General features: G+C 43.5%; 1 protein-coding gene across 1 annotated transcript in view; it reads left to right on the top strand.

The window, feature by feature from the left end:
• The first annotated feature begins 730 nt into the window (after positions 1-730).
• The window catches only part of LOC144720554 (integrin alpha-8-like), a 127337-nt gene continuing 104519 nt past the window's right edge, over positions 731-23548 (top strand). Inside the window, exons 1-6 of the mRNA XM_078597350.1 lie at positions 731-1351; positions 5906-6033; positions 15947-16053; positions 16862-16988; positions 20814-20875; positions 22800-22845. Of these exons, the coding sequence (XP_078453476.1) occupies positions 1134-1351; positions 5906-6033; positions 15947-16053; positions 16862-16988; positions 20814-20875; positions 22800-22845 (688 nt within the window). The 5' untranslated portion in view covers positions 731-1133. The remainder of the gene's footprint in view (positions 1352-5905; positions 6034-15946; positions 16054-16861; positions 16989-20813; positions 20876-22799; positions 22846-23548) is intronic.

The raw sequence follows: 23548 nt of genomic DNA, 5'->3' as shown, positions 1-23548 counted from the left end.
CATACACCTACACAAACCTGAATGGATTCATAGGAGCGGCGGCGTTGTGGTTAGCGCATTGTGTACTGAACCCGGCCATCAGAGATCAACCCTCTCCGGCTCGTGCGGTACAATATGGCCAATGAGCCACCAAGATCTAGCAGTGGAATGATACACGGTTGGAAAGCATGACTATCACTAATAGAATGAACATCTTGAAGTTCGCATGCGAGTAGTAATTCATGAATGTGCACATGTAAAAACCGCGAGGACGGAGTTTAAGAAACATTTCCCGCCCACACGAACAGCACATGTGCATCCCATGACGTTCGCATGCTTAGCAAGCCCCACCTAACGCCTGGAAGCTCATGCGTCTGTGTGCGCGTGGGCTCAGCATTTTGCGCCTCCCGCGTGTGGGATGATGGGGAGAGGAGTGGGCGAATGGTGCCTCATGGCAATGCTGGAATAGTTGGGGAGAGGGGAGAGGAGGGGAGAGGGGGAGAACTGCAAGAGGGAGTTTTGGGTGTGGTTGGTCGGATTGGTGGAGGGGAAAATGAGTGGTGTTGTTTGGTTGCTGGTGGTAGTGGAATGGGTGGTGGGGGGGAGAGGTTTGGTGGTGAAGTGATGTGGTGGGGGGTGGGAGTCTGGCGTGGTGGCACTCGAGTGGAGGGGAGAGAGGGGGGGGCGCGTGTGTTGGTGGCTACTCGCCCGTTACAATCGGTGGGGGTGGGTAGTTGGGCCGGGGAAGCAGCGCTCGGTTTAAGGGTGACGTCAGCACAAAGCGAGAGGCAACGCTCCGAAGGAGTGCCTTGGACCCCTCGCTCAGTCGTGATTGTGCTGCTGCTGCTGTAGCCACCACCGCAACCCACCGGCTTCTGATGTTCTCCAGCAAACCCAGCCGCGCTTCTAGCTACAAAGAAGCAGAATTCGCCTTCGCCGGATACAATTGATACGCGGGTTTTTTGTTTTCGTTGTTAACACGATTCACTTTTCTTTTCTTTTGTTAGTTTGTCATCGTTGTTAAGTTTATTTTATTTTATTCAACTTTAGGAAGGGTCCACATTTGTTCCATCAATTAGGGGCGGGTATAGGGGACGTACGCTCGGCGTTGATCCGAGTTCTTGCTGCTTTTGCGCGGTCTTTAACGTCTCATCATGCGGACTGATCGTCTACAACGGCACGGGGGGAGCTGCTCGACCACAGGACCTGGTAGCCTCTTGTTGCTTCTGCTGGTGGTGGTGGCACTCTCCATCACCCAGCTGGGACCCACCTCAGCCTTCAACCTGGATGACTCGCGTCCCAACGTATTCTCTGGACCTCAGGGCAGCTATTTTGGATACTCGTTGGATTTCTACAGCCCAGAGAGCTCCAGGTACGGCATGGTTTCTGGTTGTTGCTGGGTTTTTTAATGTGCGTGTGTACGTGATTTAACAGTCTGTGCGGACAGTTTAACACAGGACGAGATATCATATCGGGGGATGCCGAGTGAAGGTTGACGGACCACGTTACACCACATCCCGTATGCTGCAATGTAAATCGGTATCATCACGTGCGCGTGCGTTGTAAGAGGACGGGGTGGGTCATTGACTGCTCGTGGACACTGCTCTCGTTCGAGTTGTTGTTGTGCACAAGCACCTGCTCGACTCGTGTGCAGCACGCGTTCTGCGTCCGTTCACGACTCGCGCATGCCTGGCGAGGCTACCGCGTTTGTTCCGCTGAAACGGTGCCAAAAAAACCCACTTTTTTAGCACCGTTTCATCTCCGCATATCAAACGCGTTTGCGTGTTTACTTGCACACAAATGTGTTCGGATAGACCCGTTCCAAACTTGCTTAAAGTTACCGGGGTATGCATTTGTATAAGTAACGTCGTATGGCCAGATGGAATGAATAGCTTTCGCACTGGCTTGCTTGCCTCGGTGAATGGCGTTTGAATGAAATTTGCCCTGGTTTTTGATCGGTATATTCACTTGCATCATCCCTGGACTTGAAAGTTTCCTTTCCCGAAAGGGGTGGCGGTGTGAGACAGGGAGCTCCTTGCTGGGTTCCCTCGTGCAGCTTCTGAATGCCTGGCTCGATCGATTTGGGTTTTTTGATTGATCTAGTGGGAGGGAGGAGGGTGTGCTCTCCCCACACCAGTTTTCTCATTTGCAATGCTACTCATTTTTGGTTTCGCTCGGAGGCGCACGCACGCGCGCTCTTTCATTGCCGGCTCTCGCCAGCAGGGGGGGGCGACAATCGTCAGATGCTTCCTTTTTAAAATCCTTTATTAAGTTCACTTGCTTTGCTTGCTTGCGTGCTTGCGTGCTTGCGTGCTTGCTTGCTTGCTTACGACCGTGCAAATCTTTCGGTCGTTTTTTAACCCACTTCCCGTGATCCAATCGAGCTGACATTTTGCACACAGACTCGCTGTGCGTGACAATTAATTTTCGTGAAACATTTTTTCCAAAATTTTACACTGTTAAGGGAACATTTTTAAAATATTTATTTACCAATTGCTTAATGGTGGCAGAAAATCATCTGACCCATAGGTGGCAGCCATCTCAAGCCAGAGGACGAGATGACTCTAGCCGCCATGCATATAAAGGATTTATAGTGAAAAACTTTGTTTTTACGGGTTAATTTTTACACCTGATGAAGGAAGCTTGTGTTGCCTCCGAAACGTCGTGATTTATTATTTTATTTCTATGATTTTTTCTATATATTTATTTCTTATTTCTTATTTTCATCATTTATTTTTTACCTACGTGACTTTACCGAAAAAACCTAAGAGTGTGCTTCCACACAACCCAGGCAGCACTGAACGCTGCGTGAGTGACCTGCGATGTGGGCCACACACACCAGCCGTAGGGTAAAACCACATTTGTTTCCCATTGTAGACCAACCCGGCCCTATGTATTCGCGGGGAGTCCGTTATCAAAACTGCAGTTGACTGGAATAAAGTTCGGCACAAGACCGGTAACGAGAGCTCGGTACAGATAATTAATTCCTGCAAATTCCCTGAGTTGACAGGCTCGGCAAAACCCGGATAGATGTCAACCCTAATCGGAAATGACTAATAACAATTATTTTGCACGCTTATCATTTTGCTTTTATTTTTGCATAATTAATGCTTGAACCTTCATAATTGTTCATCGATACACTAATTTATATCCATTTTATTGCTCATGTCCCATGGTTTTTGTGCAGCGGCTCAAGATGCAGTTGCATTAAAAAATCGTAATTGTATAATATTGGTGGTTTATTAATGGAAGCCTCAAATTACTCCCATTGCTTCTTGTCAGCAGGGTCCTACAATATATTTTTGGGCAATTTTTTCACGAGGTATTTGCTTTGTGTAAGATAACAGCAGAGCTCCTGGAGTAATCCTGTGCGTAGGAGTGGATAACCGCACCATAATCCAACACCAATGACTCGACAAGCTATTGCTGGACTGCCTGCTACAGAAGTGTGCCTCGTACATTCTCAACTTGAGCCACCGACCTCGCATCCAAGGTGCTGTTTGTTCTCCTACGTCCTCCAATTGAAATTGAAATTGGAATCGAAATAAATTCCAATTGAAATTTATTATTTTGGTTGTCAGGCCGTCCAATAGCACACATTTATTTTCCTTCAATAACAAATGCCATTGGCCTCGGTGGGTGCTCTCTCAAAATGGCCAACGCGAACACTCAAGTGTGCCCCAAACCGGTATAAAATAGAAAATATAACAGGTGGGGCTGACACGCATGCACCCAGGGCTCATCACAGAATTCTTGGGAAGATGGGCTCGTGCGTAGGTGTCAAACGGCGCACCGTCCCATCTGGCCTCCATACGGTTGAGGCCCCTTCCCAGTGCCTGCTCTCTCTCTCTCAGGGCGCGTTCCAGCACTGGCATGCTCGCATGTTTGATTTATTCCAAGGGAGAGCCAGCTGTGAGCTGGAACATTGGAAAAAAGTACTAAGTGTATGATTTAATTAAGCGCTTTTACCAAACTAGGTAGGCAGCTTCATGACGCACTGTGTGTGTGGTGATTTTAAAATGTATTTTTACGTATCGTATGCATGTTTGCTATATTACATTTAAATGTTTTTTTAAATATTCGTATTGATACACACACACACAGTGTCTTACAGCAAAAAAAGTGTCGGCATCTATTTCCACTACATGAAGTTACAGTTTATTTTTTTTAAACACGGTATTATCATTATCAGTAACTTGACGACTCGTAAGTCAAGAACGAGTTCGTGTCCTTGTGCTTCTACTAGGGGACTGTGGTAGCGAGCGTAGAGCGACGCTTATCTTCGCTGGTGGCCATGAGAGTCTGTGCTTGAAATTCCACATCGGACGACGACTCTTGACTTTTTGCAAGGCGGCAGTAATTGTATCGATCTGAGAGGGGGGATGATGGTCTGAATCATTCCCCCAACTAGGAATTCAACTCGCGCAACCTTAATTTATACTGCAGCAACAACAATAATAATACTGCCTATGCTATGTACATGTTTGTGGTTGGTTGACACTGTTACAGTGCTTAAGTGCTCCATTCACAGTGCGAACATTGCTCATTGAACTCCAGATCCCAAGAAACTCTCAAACCATTGTATGTAACATGAGTATGGTTTTATGGGAAATCAACCTTCGTTGTACCATGGAGAATGTGGAATTATTCGCATAATGAGACCCTTTGACTTGCATACATACGCACATAGCTGCCACATTAAAATTAACCGTGTTAATGTTGTCCACATTGTACAATTTATACAATCTTATTTTCTTACTAAGTAACACCAATCCACTTTTCTATGTGTGGGGAAAGTTGAGTAACGGTTGGCAATGGGGGAATTCCCATCTGTGCATTGAGTGCAGCCATTATTGACCAGCCAGAACCATCTACTTACTGCCCAGACAATTGGTCTGCAGACTGGAAATCACAAGACGACCAAAGCTGGCTATGAATTTTACTTCCTTTTCATAAGAACAACGTGCACTTCTATGCAACAAACGTGGGGACATACGGCTGGGAGATTATCCAACGCAATGCCTGAATTGCGGAACAGTGCCTGACAGTGTGAGTGTGGGTGACCTCATATGAGCACATTTCTTTGGAATATACACTGCCGAAGGTGATTTTGTTTTTGTATTTCAGTGGGAAGAGCTGCCGATTATGATGATGCATTCCACGCCTTGCTTATTCCACGCCTTGCTTATGTGGCAGTTTGATAAGTGGTTTTCCTGTTGTAGTGATACGCTGAAAGTACGAGTCACCAATTATGACTGTGTATCCATCTAAAGTATTTGTATCGTTGCTCGCGGTTGGGTTGCTAAGCACACTGGCTCGAGGAAGCAAAGCTGGAAAATGTTTTGGAGAAGTCATTGTGCAGCTGTATTCGTGGTGGAAGTGGATGGCTCATGCGATTACTTTTTGGCCACAGCTGTAGGCGGCGAATTTGATTATTTTAAAATGCTGGCATGATGAATTCACAAGCCAATTTTTTTAAAATTCAAAACCCCAACGCAAAACAAGACATTGCATGCTTTCTCCCATCATCATTGGACGAAAGATGTATAAAACGAGTTATCAAGTCCATAACACTGTTTCTCATCAACGTTTAAATTGCCATGTAAGCATAGTTTATTTGTCGTTTGTGCATGTGCTGCATGGCAGCAAGACTGGAGTGGTAGCTTATTGTTCCATAATCCCGTTGATCCAGTTTGATCCATGGCCATCGCAGTTACTGGAAGTAAATGGTGTTTAAACCCTGCTTGGGACTAATGTATGCGAAGTTGCCTTACGATTTATACTTTAATGGAGTCCAAAATAGCCAGCCCTGGTCTCAATAGACATTTTAGCTCATTAACCGCAATTTAAGTCAACATTTAACCGCACTTGTGTCTGCTGTCTATCCATGCTTACAGCGGAATGTGTTGTGTGTGTGTGTGTGCAGCAAGGGCATTGTGGTGGGAGCCCCCAAAGCGCACACAGATGCGCATCCCAACGTGACGCAGCCTGGGGCCGTCTTCATGTGCCTCTTGCGTGAGGAGAACTGCACACGCATTCCCCTGGGACCGCCCGGTAAGCCCTGCCACCCAGCCTCATCACAGTCGGCGCCGGCGGATTGTAACAGTGGTGTGGCGTGTGTGTGTTGCACTGATCATATCTTTTGTGTGGGCAGTTGTGTATATTCTGTGTCCAAGAACGTCTTGATCTAGAGCATGTGGCACTAGGATATATTTTGTATAGATGTATATTGATTCACTGCCCCGAGGTGGGGAGGTTGCAGAGGTCAAGGGTGGGGGGCTGAGTGGCATTTGATAGCCGAGGTGGCATTGGGTAGTATTGAACATTAAAGTATGTACGTATGTTGAACTTCATTTCGCACCGTATATAGCCAACCGTGCGAAAACCTCAGGTCGCAAAACTGTAGCACTACATATGTGTTTACATGGCTAATGAGAGTGAATTATGAGATTACCAAGTCATTACAAATAGTTATCACATAATTCACTGTTGGCCATATCAGGAGCTGCAGGAGGACAACAAGGGGAGGCCTCTAGTAAAGTGAGCACCGTTATCTTTGTGATGGGGCTTTATTCACTGGACTCAGACGTGCGAGAGTGATGTTTTTGTGCGCAGTTGATTGCAATTCAAGTGTGATAGTTGTGTGAGTTTGCGCAAGAGCCGTAAAGGGGGAATAATGAGTGGATGCGTGCGATTTGTGTGCGTTTGCGTGTGTGAAGTGGGGGTTAATTGCATGTGTTGCACACACAATGTGTAATAACGTAATGGCCCTGAATGAAAGGACCTGAGTAGTGTGTGAAGCCATACATTTCCGAGGTAGTGAATGTAGCATATATTTATTTAGCCTTTTCCAAGATAGCACTCGCGATACAGTGTTTGTTCATGTAATAGGCTGAAAACTATAAACTTTTTATTTTACCAGGAAAGGCCCACTGAGCTGTATAGCTCCTTTTTTTAGAAGCAACCTGCCCACAAATGATAGCTCAACAGAGTAACGTATTACGTTTAAATGTATAGCAAACAAATACTTTTAAACGCATGTTTCTAAATGTGGAGGAAAAAACCGGAGGACCCGGAGAAAAATCCACGCGGCCACTTTTTAGTTGTGAGCGCAATATTGACTATTTATCAAAGTTCAGCTTTATGGTACTTGGAGAGCATAATTGAGAATTGACATGGGTTTCTCGTGATCGTCTAAAAGTATTAGATGGGGAGCAGTGGACGTTGTTTTGCACATTACGCAATGATCCTGCTGGCTTGTGTTCCATTCCTGGCCATACAAAGCACCAAGGCTTCCTGGTATGTGAACGTGGCCTTGGACTGCCCAAGGTTGACTCCACCTAAAAGGAGGACTGCTACAGTTTGTCGGTATCAGCAGGGGGAGATGAAGGTTGCTGCCTGTGGCCACGCCTTCACTGCATACGCAGTGCTGGGCTTAATTGGTGCTTGCTGAAAGAACTTGCTCTGATAAGTAAATCGGATAACTAAACTATTCACTATTGTTATTTTACCAGATAAGGCCCACTGAGCTATATGGCTCTTTTTCAGAAGAGACCAGGCCACAAATGATAGTTCGACAAAGTGGATTATTATCACGTGCAAATATATAGTAGCCAAATACTCTGAACGCGTGTTGATTCTAAATGTGGAGGGAAAAACCAGAGGACCCGAAGAAGAATCCACGCGACCGAGGGGAGAAAACATGCAAACTACAAATATAGTGGTGTTTGGGTCGGGATCGAACCAACGAACCTCTGTATACCAGGCGAGGTAGTTAACATATTTCTACTGTTAGCCGACTCTCTGTGTTGTATTGCCTTATATTTCTACGTTTACTAGGTTTGTTTTCTCTTTCATTCTTACCTGATGACGGTTGCTTGTGTTGCAAACGAAACGTCGTATTCTATTATTTAATCTATTTTCTTTCTACGTGACTTTACCGAAAGAACCAAAGAATATTTCTACCATGGCGCCCCTATACCAGGGGTGGTTCTTTGTCCTGTAAGAACTATACAGTGATTAGATATTTAAGTGTAGTGATGAATAAACAATGGCGAGACTCATAAATGTAAGGTGCTGTGTTGGCAGTGATACATGAAGAATATGGTGTGGTTTTTTTAATGGATATGTGACTCGATCAATCAATTTCTTCATTGAAGCTTCCACTGAGACACGTTTGGCGAGTGTTTTCGATTTAGTTTCTGAGTTGTGGGTTTTCTGAATGTGGTGATTTTCAAAAGGGGACCATTACAATGTCTTGTGGCTTTGACTCACAAATCCATAGATTTGGGTGTCTAAACATTGCTTAAGGAAGATCATAGGCATCATCTATGGTGCTCTGTAGGCCTGTTATTAAACCATGCAGTGGTCATGCCCTCTCCTTGGGTGTTTGCCTCACTCACTGCGGGCTACAAGGTGGTGTCAAAAGTGACCCATTATACATCCAATAATTTGTTAATCAATGAATGCTATTGCATTCCTTCCGCTTGGACACCTGTTTGAGAGCTTTTCACTGCTCCCTATATATCACCACTTAGCAAAGATGTCGGGATGGCTCGTAGAAAACTTGCTATCATTAATCTGATTTGTATAACTGGTTAATCTGGCTTGAAACTAAATATTATTTGGCAATTGGCTTTGAAAGCTGATTTCTTTTAGTCCTGACCACTAGAGAATATAATAACGTTGTGTAATTGAGACCATACACAAAAGGCTTGGAATTCATCCCAATGATGTTACGTGCGGCTCTGTATGCAGAGATGGGCATTGTCAATGCCACGATGCTCTGCCTCGTGTGAACGTTTCTAGCTTGATAAGCTACATGCTTATTACCGTGATAATCATTCGTGATCTGGTGAGCACCGCATTTCGTTCACGTAGTGAATGTTTCGCAGAGTTTAGTTGCTGCGTGCTGCTCACCAAATGCAGGCGCAACTTCTCTCCGCAGTTTCTCTCCACATGTCAGATGGAACGTACAATGGGTTACCAATGTGAAAATGATCCATCTGTCTGTGTGTAGCCTTTATTCATCAGTCTCTCCCCAATCCCTCCAGGCTTCACCTCTCACCGAATGCCCTCTCTTCCATCTGCATGCTGTCATGCGCCTGCTACACACTCGTGTCTGGATATGAAGCGCCTTATCTAACAGCCTTCGTCTCACCGTCCTGCTACCCTGATTTATCTCCTTACTCGACTACTTGATTTTATGTTTCTATGGTGTCATTATATAAAGCTGTGTGGAGAAGCTGCTCCGTGCTGTGTAAAGGCAAGGCAGAGAATGAGGAGACACTGCCCCATACAAGCATCTGACCAGGTCGTGCTGCAGTTTTGAGCGTTCAACTCGCAATATGAAGGATGCAATTTCAAATCCCAATCGAGGGTTAATAACACAAGTACCATATTGGAGGAAGTTCAGTGGTCCTTGCCACATGAATGTCGAATTTTTCAACTGCAGTTGTCAGGGCTACTAAAGGAAGGGTAGGCATTGCGCAGCCGGAATCTCGGAATAAGGTGGCATTGGAAATTTAACTTTTGAATATGTCCAAGGCATGTGCCGACGTTGTCATACGTGTAACAAAATATATCTTTACAACATTTCCCCTTTGTTTTACTCCTACGATGCTACTGGATAATAAGAAGTAGGCAGGCAGAGGGAAAGCACAGTCGGCAAATTACAGGAAGTCATAAGTAATACTGAAGTGGTGGAGCAGTGATTTTAATTGGTTTGCTCACTCCACTTTGGACCCAGCAGACATCAATTATTCTAATTCCAGACAGAAAAGGTGTGCTTTGACTTTAGCTGTGGAGTGTCAAATTAAACGATTATTTAATGCCTTTGTCAATCCACTGCTGGATTAAGTCTTGGCAGTGCTGGTTTGTGCGCTGGTTCGACAGCCCAGGAACGGTTCTGAACTCGCTCATCACTGATGTTTGTTGTGACCGGGACTCGAACTTGGGTCGTCACACTTAATGACCCGCATCAGAAAGTGCTTTCCCTCGATTTGAGCTCCTGTTAAGAATCAGATTTTGCTGGATGTAATCTCCAGCGAAACGTCCGCACCCATGTAAATATGGTGAAGCATTAATACATTTGGCACGTCTGATTCACGTGACACTTTTATTAATTGGCTGTGTCTGTGGAGGTGGGTTTACGACACACTTTGACAAGATTTAAACCAAAAAAAATGGGTGCCGCTGTGGTAAGATGTGAATTACCTCACCTGGTATGCAGGAGTCGTGGGTTCGATCCTAACCCTGACGGCTGTATATTTATAGTTTGCACGTTCTCCCCGTAGTCACGTGGATTTTTCTCCTGGTTCCTCCGGTTTTTCCCTCCACATTTAGAAACATGCTTTTAGAGTATTTGGCTAGTCTAAATTTCCACTTGATAAGCCACTTAGTTGAGATATGATTTATGGGCACGTCACTTCTGAACAACAATCCATCTGCACATGAGCTGCTTCCATCACTCAATCTCCACGGCGAACGTTCTCTTTGCCGTGTTCTCTCTGTTGGCTGCCACTCCACCGTTCGTCTTTAACACCTTTTACAGATAGCGAATTAACGTTGCTCTTTCTTAGTTATTCCTCAAGTGCTGTATGCTTAATGAGAAGGTAAGTGAAAACAAATCTTAGTGAAATCTAATTAAAGGTCACTGCAGTCCTTGGTTTTTATTATGTGAAATATAGTAATGTATGTGAGATGCATTCTCCAAACTAGGAATACAGGGGGTTAATAAAGGTATCTATTATAAGTGTAATATCATGAATCGGCAGTTTGTGCTCTGTCGACAACACTGATAATATACCCACACTTCCTACTTGGAAAATGTTATTGTTTTAATTGTATTCTTCAAACTTCAATATGTCCCGCAATGGCATTAGCGACGCACCATATCAATTTGAGAGTTCCAGCTGTTTACCAGCACCTGAGGCGTGATTGTTTAATTACTTCTCTTTGTGTTTTGTTGAAAATCACACCAGCTTTTTGTGCTTTTTCGCATGTACTTCACTTTGCGCGTCTCTCCAGCAGCATACCACACCGTTAAACATGTCCAATTATAATGCATTATTCACGGATGATACCTTGATGGGCATCCTGCATATGTGAACCCATCGGTCCAAGTGTTTTGTTATTATATTTAAATCAATTGTTGTAATTAAAGGGCAACTTTTGAAAGGTGGTCACACTATTATTCTCAGGTGCATAACCGTGTGGAAAGAATGGGAGTATGTAGGTGGGAGGAGAAGGTGGGGGGGGGAAGGTAAACATTTATTTCGCCAAAAAAATAATAAAGATTTCGATTTAAAGCTTTCGTGACTGCAGGGATTCATCTTCTTGGTTCTTTCGGTAAAGTCACGTAGAAGGGAAGTAATAAAATAATAAAAATAAAACATAATAAAACAATTCTCACGACGTTTCGGCCACAACGCAAGCAGCCATCCTCAGGCGAAGAATGAAACACCCCAAGCTTGGAGCGTATATTTAAGCTGGGTTAGAGGGGGGGGAGGTGGGAAGAAGAGCGCCTAAACAAAATAATTTGCATATCAAGAGGAATTCAGCATATGGAAAATGCGTAGGAGGTGGGCGGGGGGGGTTCCAAATCAATACTATGCCCGTGCATTATGCAGGATTAGCAGCATCAAAGGGGGGGGGGGAAGGGGGGGAGCATTAACAAAGGAAAGGAATGTTAATAGTATGTAGCTGTAGTTACTAAACAACCACGTAAAAAACTACAGTATAAACTGCATGACAAACTAAAGTATAAACTACATAGTATCATCAGTAAACTTACTATACTCTACAATAAGCTGAGTTACTAACAGTAAGTAATACATGAAAAATTCTACGTTGTAAAAAATTATATAATATGCTTCCATCTAAACTTTATTCTCTTACATCACACGCGTCTATACCGTACTATATACTTCCATAGGCAAAACCAACATTAAATTACATACTGTATTGCTATAAACCACCCTATACCTTATACATTTTTAATATAACACTATGTATTATTCTACCCACCCTAATGTGTATCAAAATGGTTTATTACGTCCTTCCAGTGATTGCTAAGCCAGAATCCATCTTCTCGGTTAAAATTGTCTCTGTGTTTGTAAATGTGGATCGCCTCATGTACGAATCTCTCATGATAGCCAGATGGCTTGCAGAGAACCTCTGTCTTGGAGAAGTCAATGTCATGTGAGCCCACTGAGTTGTAACAGTGATCTGCCACGGCTGAGGTGTTTGTCCTACAGTGTTTCAGGTCAGCTTTATGTTCACGGATGCGGTCCGAGACATGTCGTTTGGTTTCCCCAATGTAACTGCTACCACAGAGGCAACTTAGTTTGTAGACACCAGGGTACTGTATGTCTGGAACCACATCTTTTACAGACGGTACCAGATCACGGATTTTATGTACTGTGTTGAATCGGACCTGGATCTTGTGTTTAATCAGGATTTTGGAGATCTTTTTTGTGACCCCAGCAATGTAGGGTAAGGTGATGGTCTTGAAAGGCTCCTCAACAGGATCCTTCTTGGTGGTTGGAGTGATGGCTTTGCGGATTGTGTAGTCGGAGTAACCATTAGCCTTAAGAGCTTGGCGTACGTGTTTGAGTTCACTGGAAATGTGTTCATGGTCGGAGGATGTCCTAATCAAAAGGAGACCTGATGGTTCAATGAGCCACTCTGTCTACAGGAAAGCCACCCACACGGATGCTTATCTAAAACCGGATTCCCACCACCATCCATCCCAGAAGAATTCCCTCATCAAGACTCTATATCATAGAGCCCAATGCATCTCCGACCATGAACACATTTCCAGTGAACTCAAACACGTACGCCAAGCTCTTAAGGCTAATGGTTACTCCGACTACACAATCCGCAAAGCCATCACTCCAACCACCAAGAAGGATCCTGTTGAGGAGCCTTTCAAGACCATCACCTTACCCTACATTGCTGGGGTCACAAAAAAGATCTCCAAAATCCTGATTAAACACAAGATCCAGGTCCGATTCAACACAGTACATAAAATCCGTGATCTGGTACCGTCTGTAAAAGATGTGGTTCCAGACATACAGTACCCTGGTGTCTACAAACTAAGTTGCCTCTGTGGTAGCAGTTACATTGGGGAAACCAAACGACATGTCTCGGACCGCATCCGTGAACATAAAGCTGACCTGAAACACTGTAGGACAAACACCTCAGCCGTGGCAGATCACTGTTACAACTCAGTGGGCTCACATGACATTGACTTCTCCAAGACAGAGGTTCTCTGCAAGCCATCTGGCTATCATGAGAGATTCGTACATGAGGCGATCCACATTTACAAACACAGAGACAATTTTAACCGAGAAGATGGATTCTGGCTTAGCAATCACTGGAAGGACGTAATAAACCATTTTGATACACATTAGGGTGGGTAGAATAATACATAGTGTTATATTAAAAATGTATAAGGTATAGGGTGGTTTATAGCAATACAGTATGTAATTTAATGTTGGTTTTGCCTATGGAAGTATATAGTACGGTATAGACGCGTGTGATGTAAGAGAATAAAGTTTAGATGGAAGCATATTATATAATTTTTTACAACGTAGAATTTTTCATGTATTACTTACTGTTAGTAACTCAGCTTATTGTAGAGTATAGTAAGTTTACTGATGATGCTATGTAGTTTATACTTTAGTTTGTCATGCAGTTTATACTGTAGTTTTTTACGTGGTTGTTTAGTAACTACAGCTACATACTATTAACATTCCTTTCCTTTGTTAATGCTCCCCCCCTTCCCCCCCCCCCTTTGATGCTGCTAATCCTGCATAATGCACGGGCATAGTATTGATTTGGAACCCCCCCCGCCCACCTCCTACGCATTTTCCATATGCTGAATTCCTCTTGATATGCAAATTATTTTGTTTAGGCGCTCTTCTTCCCACCTCCCCCCCCTCTAACCCAGCTTAAATATACGCTCCAAGCTTGGGGTGTTTCATTCTTCGCCTGAGGATGGCTGCTTGCGTTGTGGCCGAAACGTCGTGAGAATTGTTTTATTATGTTTTATTTTTATTATTTTATTACTTCCCTTCTACGTGACTTTACCGAAAGAACCAAGAAAATAATAAAGACTTGATATCTATTTGAAGTGCTGTGGCTCGGAGACTTGGTCACGCATTAGGGGATGGGGTGGCTCCGAGTAAAGTCTGACAGGGGTCACGGGTAGGGAAGACTGATTGCTATCGGGCAGCAGTCTGAGTAGCACTCAAAAAAAAGAGTTAATTCTCAGTCATCCCCCTCTTGCCTCCGTGGGAAAACTTAAGAACACGGGGCTGTGCGGTGATCTTGTCATTGCTATGGAAAGCTGAATGGGTAACCTGGCAGCCTGCTCGGCTGTAGAAATAATAATTATTATAACAGCACTAAATTACATTAAGTGGAATTACTTTTAGATATTATTCTCCAAGGAACCGTACCATATACATACGCTGCAATATGTCATGCTTAGTTGAATTGCTAATCATGCAAATGAACTAGGTGATGCATGAAAAACTATGACATTACCTGTTCCTAGAACAGTGTTCAGGATGAATGTTCTCTTCTACAAAGCCATATTTAAGGCTTGACTTAAAACGAGATGTGGACATGACTAAAGTCTTACTCAAAAACCCTTGCGCAAAGTTGGTGCAACCTAGCATATGCCCTGTCACTATCGGCTATCAAGCGGGAGGTGGGCTGAGTTTCTGGAGAGGCAGAATTCCACTTATCAAGTGCCTAAATGGCCAAGACAGTATGAAAGGTCACTTAGATGTGTGTCTGTGGCACATGTTGTCAGACACCACTGCCATTCCAGAACCACTTATCTCTCCATATTCATTCAAACAGTTCTGTAATTTGAATCCATGCATCACAATTGAAAGGTTTTATATCGGGAAATAATTTATTTTTTGTTGATAGAATGAGTGCCACTTCATGGGAAGCCTTACAAGTGTTCAATGGAGAGAGACATGGGAATGTGGAATTTCGCCAGTGTTGCCAACAGAAATGAGTGGTGTCCTATTGTTGATTGAGTAGTGGGAGGAGGCACTTTGGCTGTCTGTCTTTTTTCCATGGCTCATTTGGGAATGACCAGTTTCAGCATTTTATTGCTGTCGAGGCTTGAGGGATGTTGATTTGTTTATCTAAGTGGAGCATGCATCTGATAACAAAACATCTCGGTGCACTTTGGGTTCTTTGATTATAGGCAGTTCCTGATTCTTAAGCCACTTGTGTAAATATGGATGTCCCCTGCCCCCAACTGCTTGCTATCTATGGTACTGTATCGGCTTCCATGGCAGAAATAACATGGAAAATGCAGCTTTTTGATGTTAATAGCAAGCTTGATCTATGGCATGCCATTACACTGGTTTATGCCAGCATTGAAAGGGGAGCTTGAGTATTATTTACCACCACTGCCCTTCCTGTGCCATGTGAAAAGAGTTAAACAAAAAATACGTAAAACGTAATCTGAAATCCTTAAGTTGTTTAAGGCTAATGCTTAAATGTGGCGTTGTTTTGTTTTCTTTTTTTTCGTGTAAATTTGGCAGCGTGGTGTAGTTCAGTAAAAAAGGTCAAATGAGCTTTTTTATGGGCCCAGAACCTATGGAAATTCTACATTTGCATGGTGGAGGCAAATATTTATCTAGACTAACTACAAGCAACCTCCCAGAGTGGTACTCATTTAAGTGGCCCTGGCCAATTTTTTTCCCAGCTTATTGTGAATTTCAAAAGTGTCATACTTTTTTTTCTTTATAATATCACAACCTTACTAGGTTGCATTTAACAGAGGAGTAAATATCCATCATGTTTTGATGGTTGATCCTTCAAAGATGTGTGATTTGATTGAGAATCCTCCTCCTCTCTGACATCTGACATGTCATATATATGAGCATTTGGCTTACATATACTCACGCTTGCAAATGTGTGCGTGTGTGCACAGATGAGCGGTACACGCAGATTCGCTTGGGAAGCCCTCCGGAGCGAATGGAGTTCAAGTCGCACCAGTGGTTTGGAGCCACCGTCAGAACACATGGTGAAACTCTGTTGGTGAGTGGAGTCCTACTTGTTCACCGCAGATGAGCAACCTGTTTACACACCTATGTTCTCGGTCATTTCCCAAGTAAACACATTCCTGCGGAGGGAGCTGGTAGGAACGTTGGGTTGCTCGGTCAATGGCCAGGGTCAACGGCTGCGTGGTGTATTCCGCAAATATGCCCGACTGTGAGGGCGGGCACAAGCCGGCGTGAGTAGGTTAAACGTTGAGTTTTATAAGGGCACCACGGGGTGACCAGCCCCTCCCCACCCAGCCCCACCCCTCCCACCCCCCACCCAGCCCCACCCTCCCCACTCAGCCCCTCCCCACCCCCCAGCCCCTCCCCACCCCTCCCACCCCCCACCCAGCCCCACCCTCCCCACTCAGCCCCTCCCCACCCCCCAGCCCCTCCCCACCCTCCCCTCCCCACCCCACCCAGCCCCTCCCTCCCCACCCAGCCCCTCCCTGCACGACGAACGGACGGACACAATAATCCCCTGTGGGCTGGTGTAACCAGAGGTTTCTACCAGTAGTAATGCAATACATGCGATTGCAAAAATAACCAGCCAGTCGCAGCATGGCAGAGCACACAACCTGCAATAAAAAGTTTCCGTTTGGGTTCGAACGCAATGGGCTTTACTGTGGGAAGTCAACTGTTTTGTCATATTAATATACTGGTTCCTCACCACAGCAATGTGGAATTTCCGCTCCTGACTCGGGGCCAACCATGGTGATGAGCAATGCCCCATGCTTAATTGATTAAGGAGCGCTGCTAGCGTTGGTACCGCTGTCATGTGCTGCTGGCTGCGTTGTGCCGTGCAGGCTTGTGCGCCCCTGTACAGCTGGCGCACATTCAAGAGCGAGGAGGCCGAGCAGGAGCCTGTGGGGACCTGCTTCCTCTCAAGGGGAAACTTCTCCAGCCAAGCAGAGTACTCTCCCTGCCGCACAGGTGATGCACTTGGAAACGATATTCCCATTGACCCATAGGGAAATACGGAAAACATGCACGGCCGTTCAGAACCAGTCAGATTGTCGATAGAAAGCATTGGCTCACAATGGGATGACTGCAAGATCAGATCCCAGTTTTGGAGTTTACTTGGCCAGTAATCATCCCTCCCAGGGTTCATAAAAGTAGCTTCACTTTGTGGAAAATAAGTACTGATCATTTTTTGGTGAGAATGGTCCCTCGCCATGAGAATAAGGAATTTCCACCACTGGCTTGGGTAAACTAAAGGAGATGAGTGCCACTCCACCCATTGCGCTCATGAGCATTGAGATACTTAGAATGTTTAAACCTTATGCTGGCTCTGTGAAGTGGATAATGTTTGTCCATGTTGCAGCAATGATTTGGCACTTCAAATTATATAGTAATAGTTCTTATTTAATCCAAAAAAGCATCAATTTAGTTTCCAGACTTTCAGTAGTGTCCTGCATGGAAATGTGAAGTCCTGCTTTGTTTTGTATGTGAGTAAGAATTGGGAGTACCGACAGATAACCCATGCAATCGAGGGGCTAACACTCAATGGCACTCCAGGATCAACATTTCCATAGGAAGTTAAACCGGATGCATTCATCTGCTGCAAAGTACATTTTAAGGCCACGTGATATCCTTCAAGAGTAGGCCACAAAGTCCATAACCCAAAACCCAAATTTTAACTAAACCCACCTAGAAATTACAGCTTACTGTATGTACATTGAACTTCGTATGCACCCTACGTAGCCAACTCTGTTAATCGGAGGTGCGAATGTCAATTGTACCATGTCGATTTTGTCATTTGTATTTTTTCATAGTTGTTCATACTTGACAAAAAAGGCACTTCGGTCTTGCTTTTGACTTTGCTAAATTGGCAGTAAACTCTGGGGTGGTTCCTTGCGCGCATCTCATTTCCTGACCCCCGCAACAATCGGTGCTTGATTGTGAATGTGTCTGGCAAGTGTCAAATTAGTCGGCCGACCTAATGCTGAACCCATTGAAAAGCAAAATGGTTTTTTAAATAGCCAACAGCAATGACTGACCCACTGAAACATCAATCTTGTGGTGTCACCGCATTCTGTCATATGTCAGCATTAGGTGGCCATCCATTGAGTAGGTACGCAAAAATCTGTCAACTTGACCCCTCCCTGTACGCATGCGCGCATTTTACCCCCCCCCCCCACCTGCGTACTTACGCTTAACCCCCCCAACCCGAATCCTATAGAACGGCCACGCAGAAACGATCAGGAAATAATTATATTAACGTGTTTAAGCAAACAGTCCACCGCCGGACTATCTAACTCATTTGAAGGCCAATGTAGACAATTTCTTATCGAGGCTGAACCCCCCCCCCGCACCCCGTTTCCTATGCGTACGTACATTTTCAGTAGATCCCCCCCATACGCAAGCGTACGCATTTGGGTTAACCCCCTCCATGCGTACTTACTAAATGGATGGCCCCTTAGCCATTAAAACACGTTTTTTACTCCTAATTTACAGGAAAGCTCCTGATCAAGGAAAACATTAGAGACAGACACAACACTTGTTTACATGCCAGTGGCAATGACAAAGTGCAACTGTATCTCTGCCAAGATGAATATTGCCCTCCTTGTTACTCTGTACAAATATAGGAAGAGAGAGCATGTGTGGGGCTTTGTTGTGATGGTGCTACAGAGTGCAGTTATACAAAAGTGAGAGAAATGTATAAATATAATGTAGGCTTTATTGAAAAAACAGTAGTTCCTCACAGCATACGCACAATGTGTAGCTGTTTTTTATGCTATAGAAGCAGCTTTTGTTGGCTGTGAATTGTAATTCTGAAAACGGAGTGCATGTGGCAGAGAAACGTTTATTTATTTATTTTGAAATTCTTGGAAAATAAAAACCGTTCTTTGTTTTAACTCTTCACCCGTGCTGGTGGCCTGAGGGTTCAGTGTGGGGGCTTCGTTTGGCCGAAAGCGGCAACATTTGTGAAAGTGGTTGTAGGAGGTTAAACACACCTCCCTTAAGGGAGCTTTTGAACCAGAACTGTTTATATAAGGTACATACTGTGCTATATTGCTTTGAATTTCTAGTGACCAATAATGTTTGTTGAATCTTAACCATGTTTTGTTTTGGTCATTTATACCTTTTTTATCACCTATTAATGGAATTCATTTTAAGGTGAAATGAGTGCTGCTTTGTGCAACCTCAACATTTGTTGTCCTTTGCAAGGAAACTTGCTCCTGCCAGAGAAAAGTGTAATTTCAAACAATGGGGATGAGCAATTGCACCACGCTTATTTAAGCATAGATACACTCTACTAACATTGATGACCCTGTTGATGAAAATAATCTGGTCTGTCAGTAAGGTAGCTACAAACATCCCACATTGCCTTGATGATGAGAGAGAGATATTAGATAATAAAAAATTGTTAAGTGGCGAAAATGTTAGGGGTGTTTTTTACCTGTAAAACCCATTCTGATGATGAGCTGATTGAATAAAATAAAGTAACCTGGCATTTCGATTTAAAGCTTTCGTGACTGCAGGGATTCATCTTCTTGGTTCTTTCGGTAAAGTCACGTAGAAGACTTTACCGAAAAAAACAAGAAGATAACCTGGCATTCCCAGGGAAAAACCACACGTGAAGGAAAATTACACTGATAATAAATCGCAAATCTTTGTGCTGCACTTCAGTAGCTGTATTGGCGGTGGTCAGACACGCATTATGCTGTCTTTGTGTGCTCCACACACACCCTGCCTGCTTTACAGGCCACCGCACCTGGCCCATACAATTATTATTTGGGAATCGCTCGTGCTTTTACGAGGCATGGGTGCCACCTCAACTCTCAAACTCGTCTGGCCAGCAGCACGCGTGCTTGAGGTTAATAATGAATTATCAGAGATGGGGGGCCTACACAAGTGTCTTGCGTGCAGCTGACATTTAAAGGTCCTTGTAATAGATGGGAACGATTCGTGGGAAAATGTGTGTGAGATTTAACAATAATAAGTCGTGTCCGCTTGGCTTTCTTTAGCAAAAGAAACGTCACAATTCCTCATGAATATGCTTCATCTTGTGGTCCTCTGCGTGGCAAATGGAATTGCAACGCAGATTCTGCTCACCATCATTCAACAACATGGGTTTCGTAAGATATGTGCTTAAAGTTCCTAGTTGTTTCAATATAAACAGACACATGTCTATGCATAAGATTGCATGCGCAATTTTCCTTTTGTGTATTGGTAACTCCAGCTTAAGGGGAGATAAAAGTGGGCTATGAACACAATCGGAACTAAAACGGTGTCTTTCCATCCCTGCAGCCGTTGCTTTGTGTAACAAACATTCAACTATATGAATTCAGCCACTTGACTCTTAACAAAAAGATTGTAATGAAAGTGGCTGCAGTTGCAAAACAGTTGCCTCTGAGTATCGCAAACAACAGAGAAGTCGGGAGATGTGCACAGGGCATCCTGTGACTTTTATATTCTGTGAATCTTGACTTAAAGCTTTCGTGACTGCAGGAATTCGTATTCTTTGGGTCTTTCGGTAAAGTCACGTAGATAGGTTCAAAGAAAATAACAATCGATCACAAGGCAAGCTGTCGTCATCCTCCTGATGACGACAGCTTGCGTTGCGATCGAAACGTCGTACTTTTTGGTTATACTTGTTATTTTCTTTGAACCTATCTACGTGACTTTACCGAAAGACCCAAAGAATATTCTGTGAATGTTAAGCCATGGATGTTTATGATTGCATGCCGTTTTCTGTACGTGTGCGTGTGTGTTTCACACATGTAACCTTTTTTCTAATGTGTGTGTGTGCAGGCAGAAGTGACCAAAATGGACAAGGAGTGTGCCAAGCCGGTTTTAGCGCTGACTTTACCAAGGTAATGCCCCCCCCTCATCCCCCATGATTATGCAGTCAGCATCCCACAATGTGGACCCTACACCATGCCCCCCGAGTCCCGATCTGATACATTCGTATTGTTTCCTCGATGGGCAACATTTAACTTTTGGCTTAGAAATAAGAATGTAAAATAGGAAATGTGCGCACGGTCTTGTGGTCCGATAACATTCATTGTATTTGGTGGCAATCTGCAGAATAAATAACAACCCCGCCTGCTACGAATATGCTGTTGGCAATTTCCGGATGACAACACGTCATAGTTTTTGAGGGCAGCTCCTAAACTGCCTGCTTGGTAATATCATGCTGCCATTTACTCAGAGCAAGCCGCTGCCAAACCACATTGCCAGCAATACATGTATTATACGTGGCAACGGTTCGTCATAGAGTTGAACAAATGACTCCGTGTGCATAGACGTTTGTTATCCAACTCGTGTTAAAAGGGAATTGCAAGAAAATACTCGCCAGCTTTGTCATTTGCGTGGCGGCATACTCGGGAATTCAACAGGGGACTGGGTGTGGGCCAGAAAAGTGGAGGTCATATAATGCACTGGAGAATTTGGGATCCTGCCCCTGCACACACTGTTAATGATGAGGACATAATTGTTAATGTATACTAGGTTAGCTGTAAAAATGGTTTAAGTAAAAAAAACTTAAACACAGCTCTATTTTAATGTGGAAAATAGAAACTTAACTTCAGTCAACAAGCCTTCCAAATGCATTGAGCAATGAGTGGTCTGGAGCACTGCAGACTCGGCTCAAATTACAAGGCCCCAGGAAAATGCAATAAACAGAGACTTTTATAACGTAGGATTTCGTAGCCAATTGAATGATCCATAATTGCTTTTGGGTTGGGCCTCATGGTTGTATTATGCCAAAAATGTGTGTCGTTAACTCTCCACCACCTAACAAGATTGTCATCTTTACAAATATATTATTTACACGTGCTAATATATCGATCAAATTCTGACCGATAAAACTCCTCACCGGTGGCTTAAGACTTAACATCAACAAGCTTTGCTTGTGTAAATACAATCATTATTAACGTGACAATCTTCTTGGGTGCTTGATGGCTACAGAGCACTCAATGGGTTCACCCCACAATGTTTACAAGAACTGATCCATCTTTATACACTGAGGTCCATGAGATCTACGGGATTGCCTTCGAAGTGTACTCTAAGGTCAAGGTTCATTTCCTGGGGTGATCGGGGCTTTTGCCATTGCAGCTCCCAAGATTTAGGCGCTTTGCCTCTGCTAATAATATAATCAGAATCGTTAGATATGTTTAATTATGGCTTGAAAACATATATTTAATTCTGTCTTGAAAACTCACCTCTTTAACTGGCATTTACCCCCCAGTTCTGGCCATTTACCCAGGTTACGGAAATTATTTATTTCCATAAACGGTGCATTGGGATGTACGGATGAAATTCACCTTACAAATGTTAATCATTATTCATATATTAATGGCGAGAATCTTGATAAAACCACAATGTTGACCTAACTGAAAAGCAAAATCCTGATCGACGTAGAGGATATTGCTGCATCGACATATATAATGTTGTTTCCACAATGATTCTTAAAATGTAAAATTTAAAAAATGTATGCTTCTTGCCCGATGAATATTGTTTAATCTTCAAACTAATATTCCTTTCAGAAGAAAAAAAATTCATGTACATTATTTACAAACCTCGTTTAAGCAGCTTTTTTCCTGCAGTAACGTGTTTACGTTTTGTAATGGCTGATTGAACAGTGTTCCAAATTGCATGGCCTCTAGAATTGTTGTTCAACACAGAATGTGCGTTTTTCCTCTATTATCTGTTGAATAAACACGTTTAGTTAATTGTCCTATAGACGTAAATTGGCTATTTTTAAGATTAAAAGTAATTATTTATTTTGTCTTCCAGGCTGGATGGGTGGTGCTCGGAGGCCCAGGGAGCTTCTTTGCTCAAGGTAAGAATTGTCAAATTTTTCTGCTAAATATTGTATATATACAAAGCTGCGATTTCAAGATCTAATTATTTTATTCATGACATGAAAATGTATTGCGTAAATTATCTCCATATGTTATGGAAATGTTATTTGTTAAATCTTACGGTTGCTCACATCCATAGAGCTCGTAACTGCCAACTTGAATCTCCAAATCTGAAATTTGCATGACATTTAGCGTTGAGTAAAAAAAAAAACCTTACAGTATTTGATTTGTATTTTCACACGTGAAATGCATTTGCTGAAAATTCTGGCAATTCATCCGCGTGAGGTTTCCTTGCTTGTCTGGGGCTGGGATGGGAGCGGGAGGGGCTGTTGAAATCGCTGTGGGTGGCAGTGCATGGTCCCTCTTGAGCACGAATAAAAGTTTGCAAAATTAAGACGCCGGTACCACTGTACTGACACATGAATACAATAAGACATTGTCAATGGGAGTATTACTCATTTAAGAGAGTTGAACGTTTGCTGCAAAAAACTTGATTTTGCAAATCTGTCTTGCTAGATCCAATTGTCTCGTGTACAATGGTGTGCGGATGTCATTATTTTAGCATCTCAGATTCACAAACCATCACGCGAAATCCGGTCATCCTTGCATCGGCTTTTGTTTAGCTATTGAATAAAGATGGTCACTGCATCACGTGCTTTTAAGATGCACTTCTGTGGCCAT

Source organism: Lampetra planeri, chromosome 1 (genome assembly GCF_965212315.1).
Source record: "Lampetra planeri chromosome 1, kcLamPlan1.2.h2, whole genome shotgun sequence".
Taxonomy (NCBI): domain Eukaryota; kingdom Metazoa; phylum Chordata; class Hyperoartia; order Petromyzontiformes; family Petromyzontidae; genus Lampetra; species Lampetra planeri.
The sequence above is the reverse complement of the archived record's forward strand: the minus strand, read 5'-3'. Positions and strand labels throughout refer to the sequence as shown.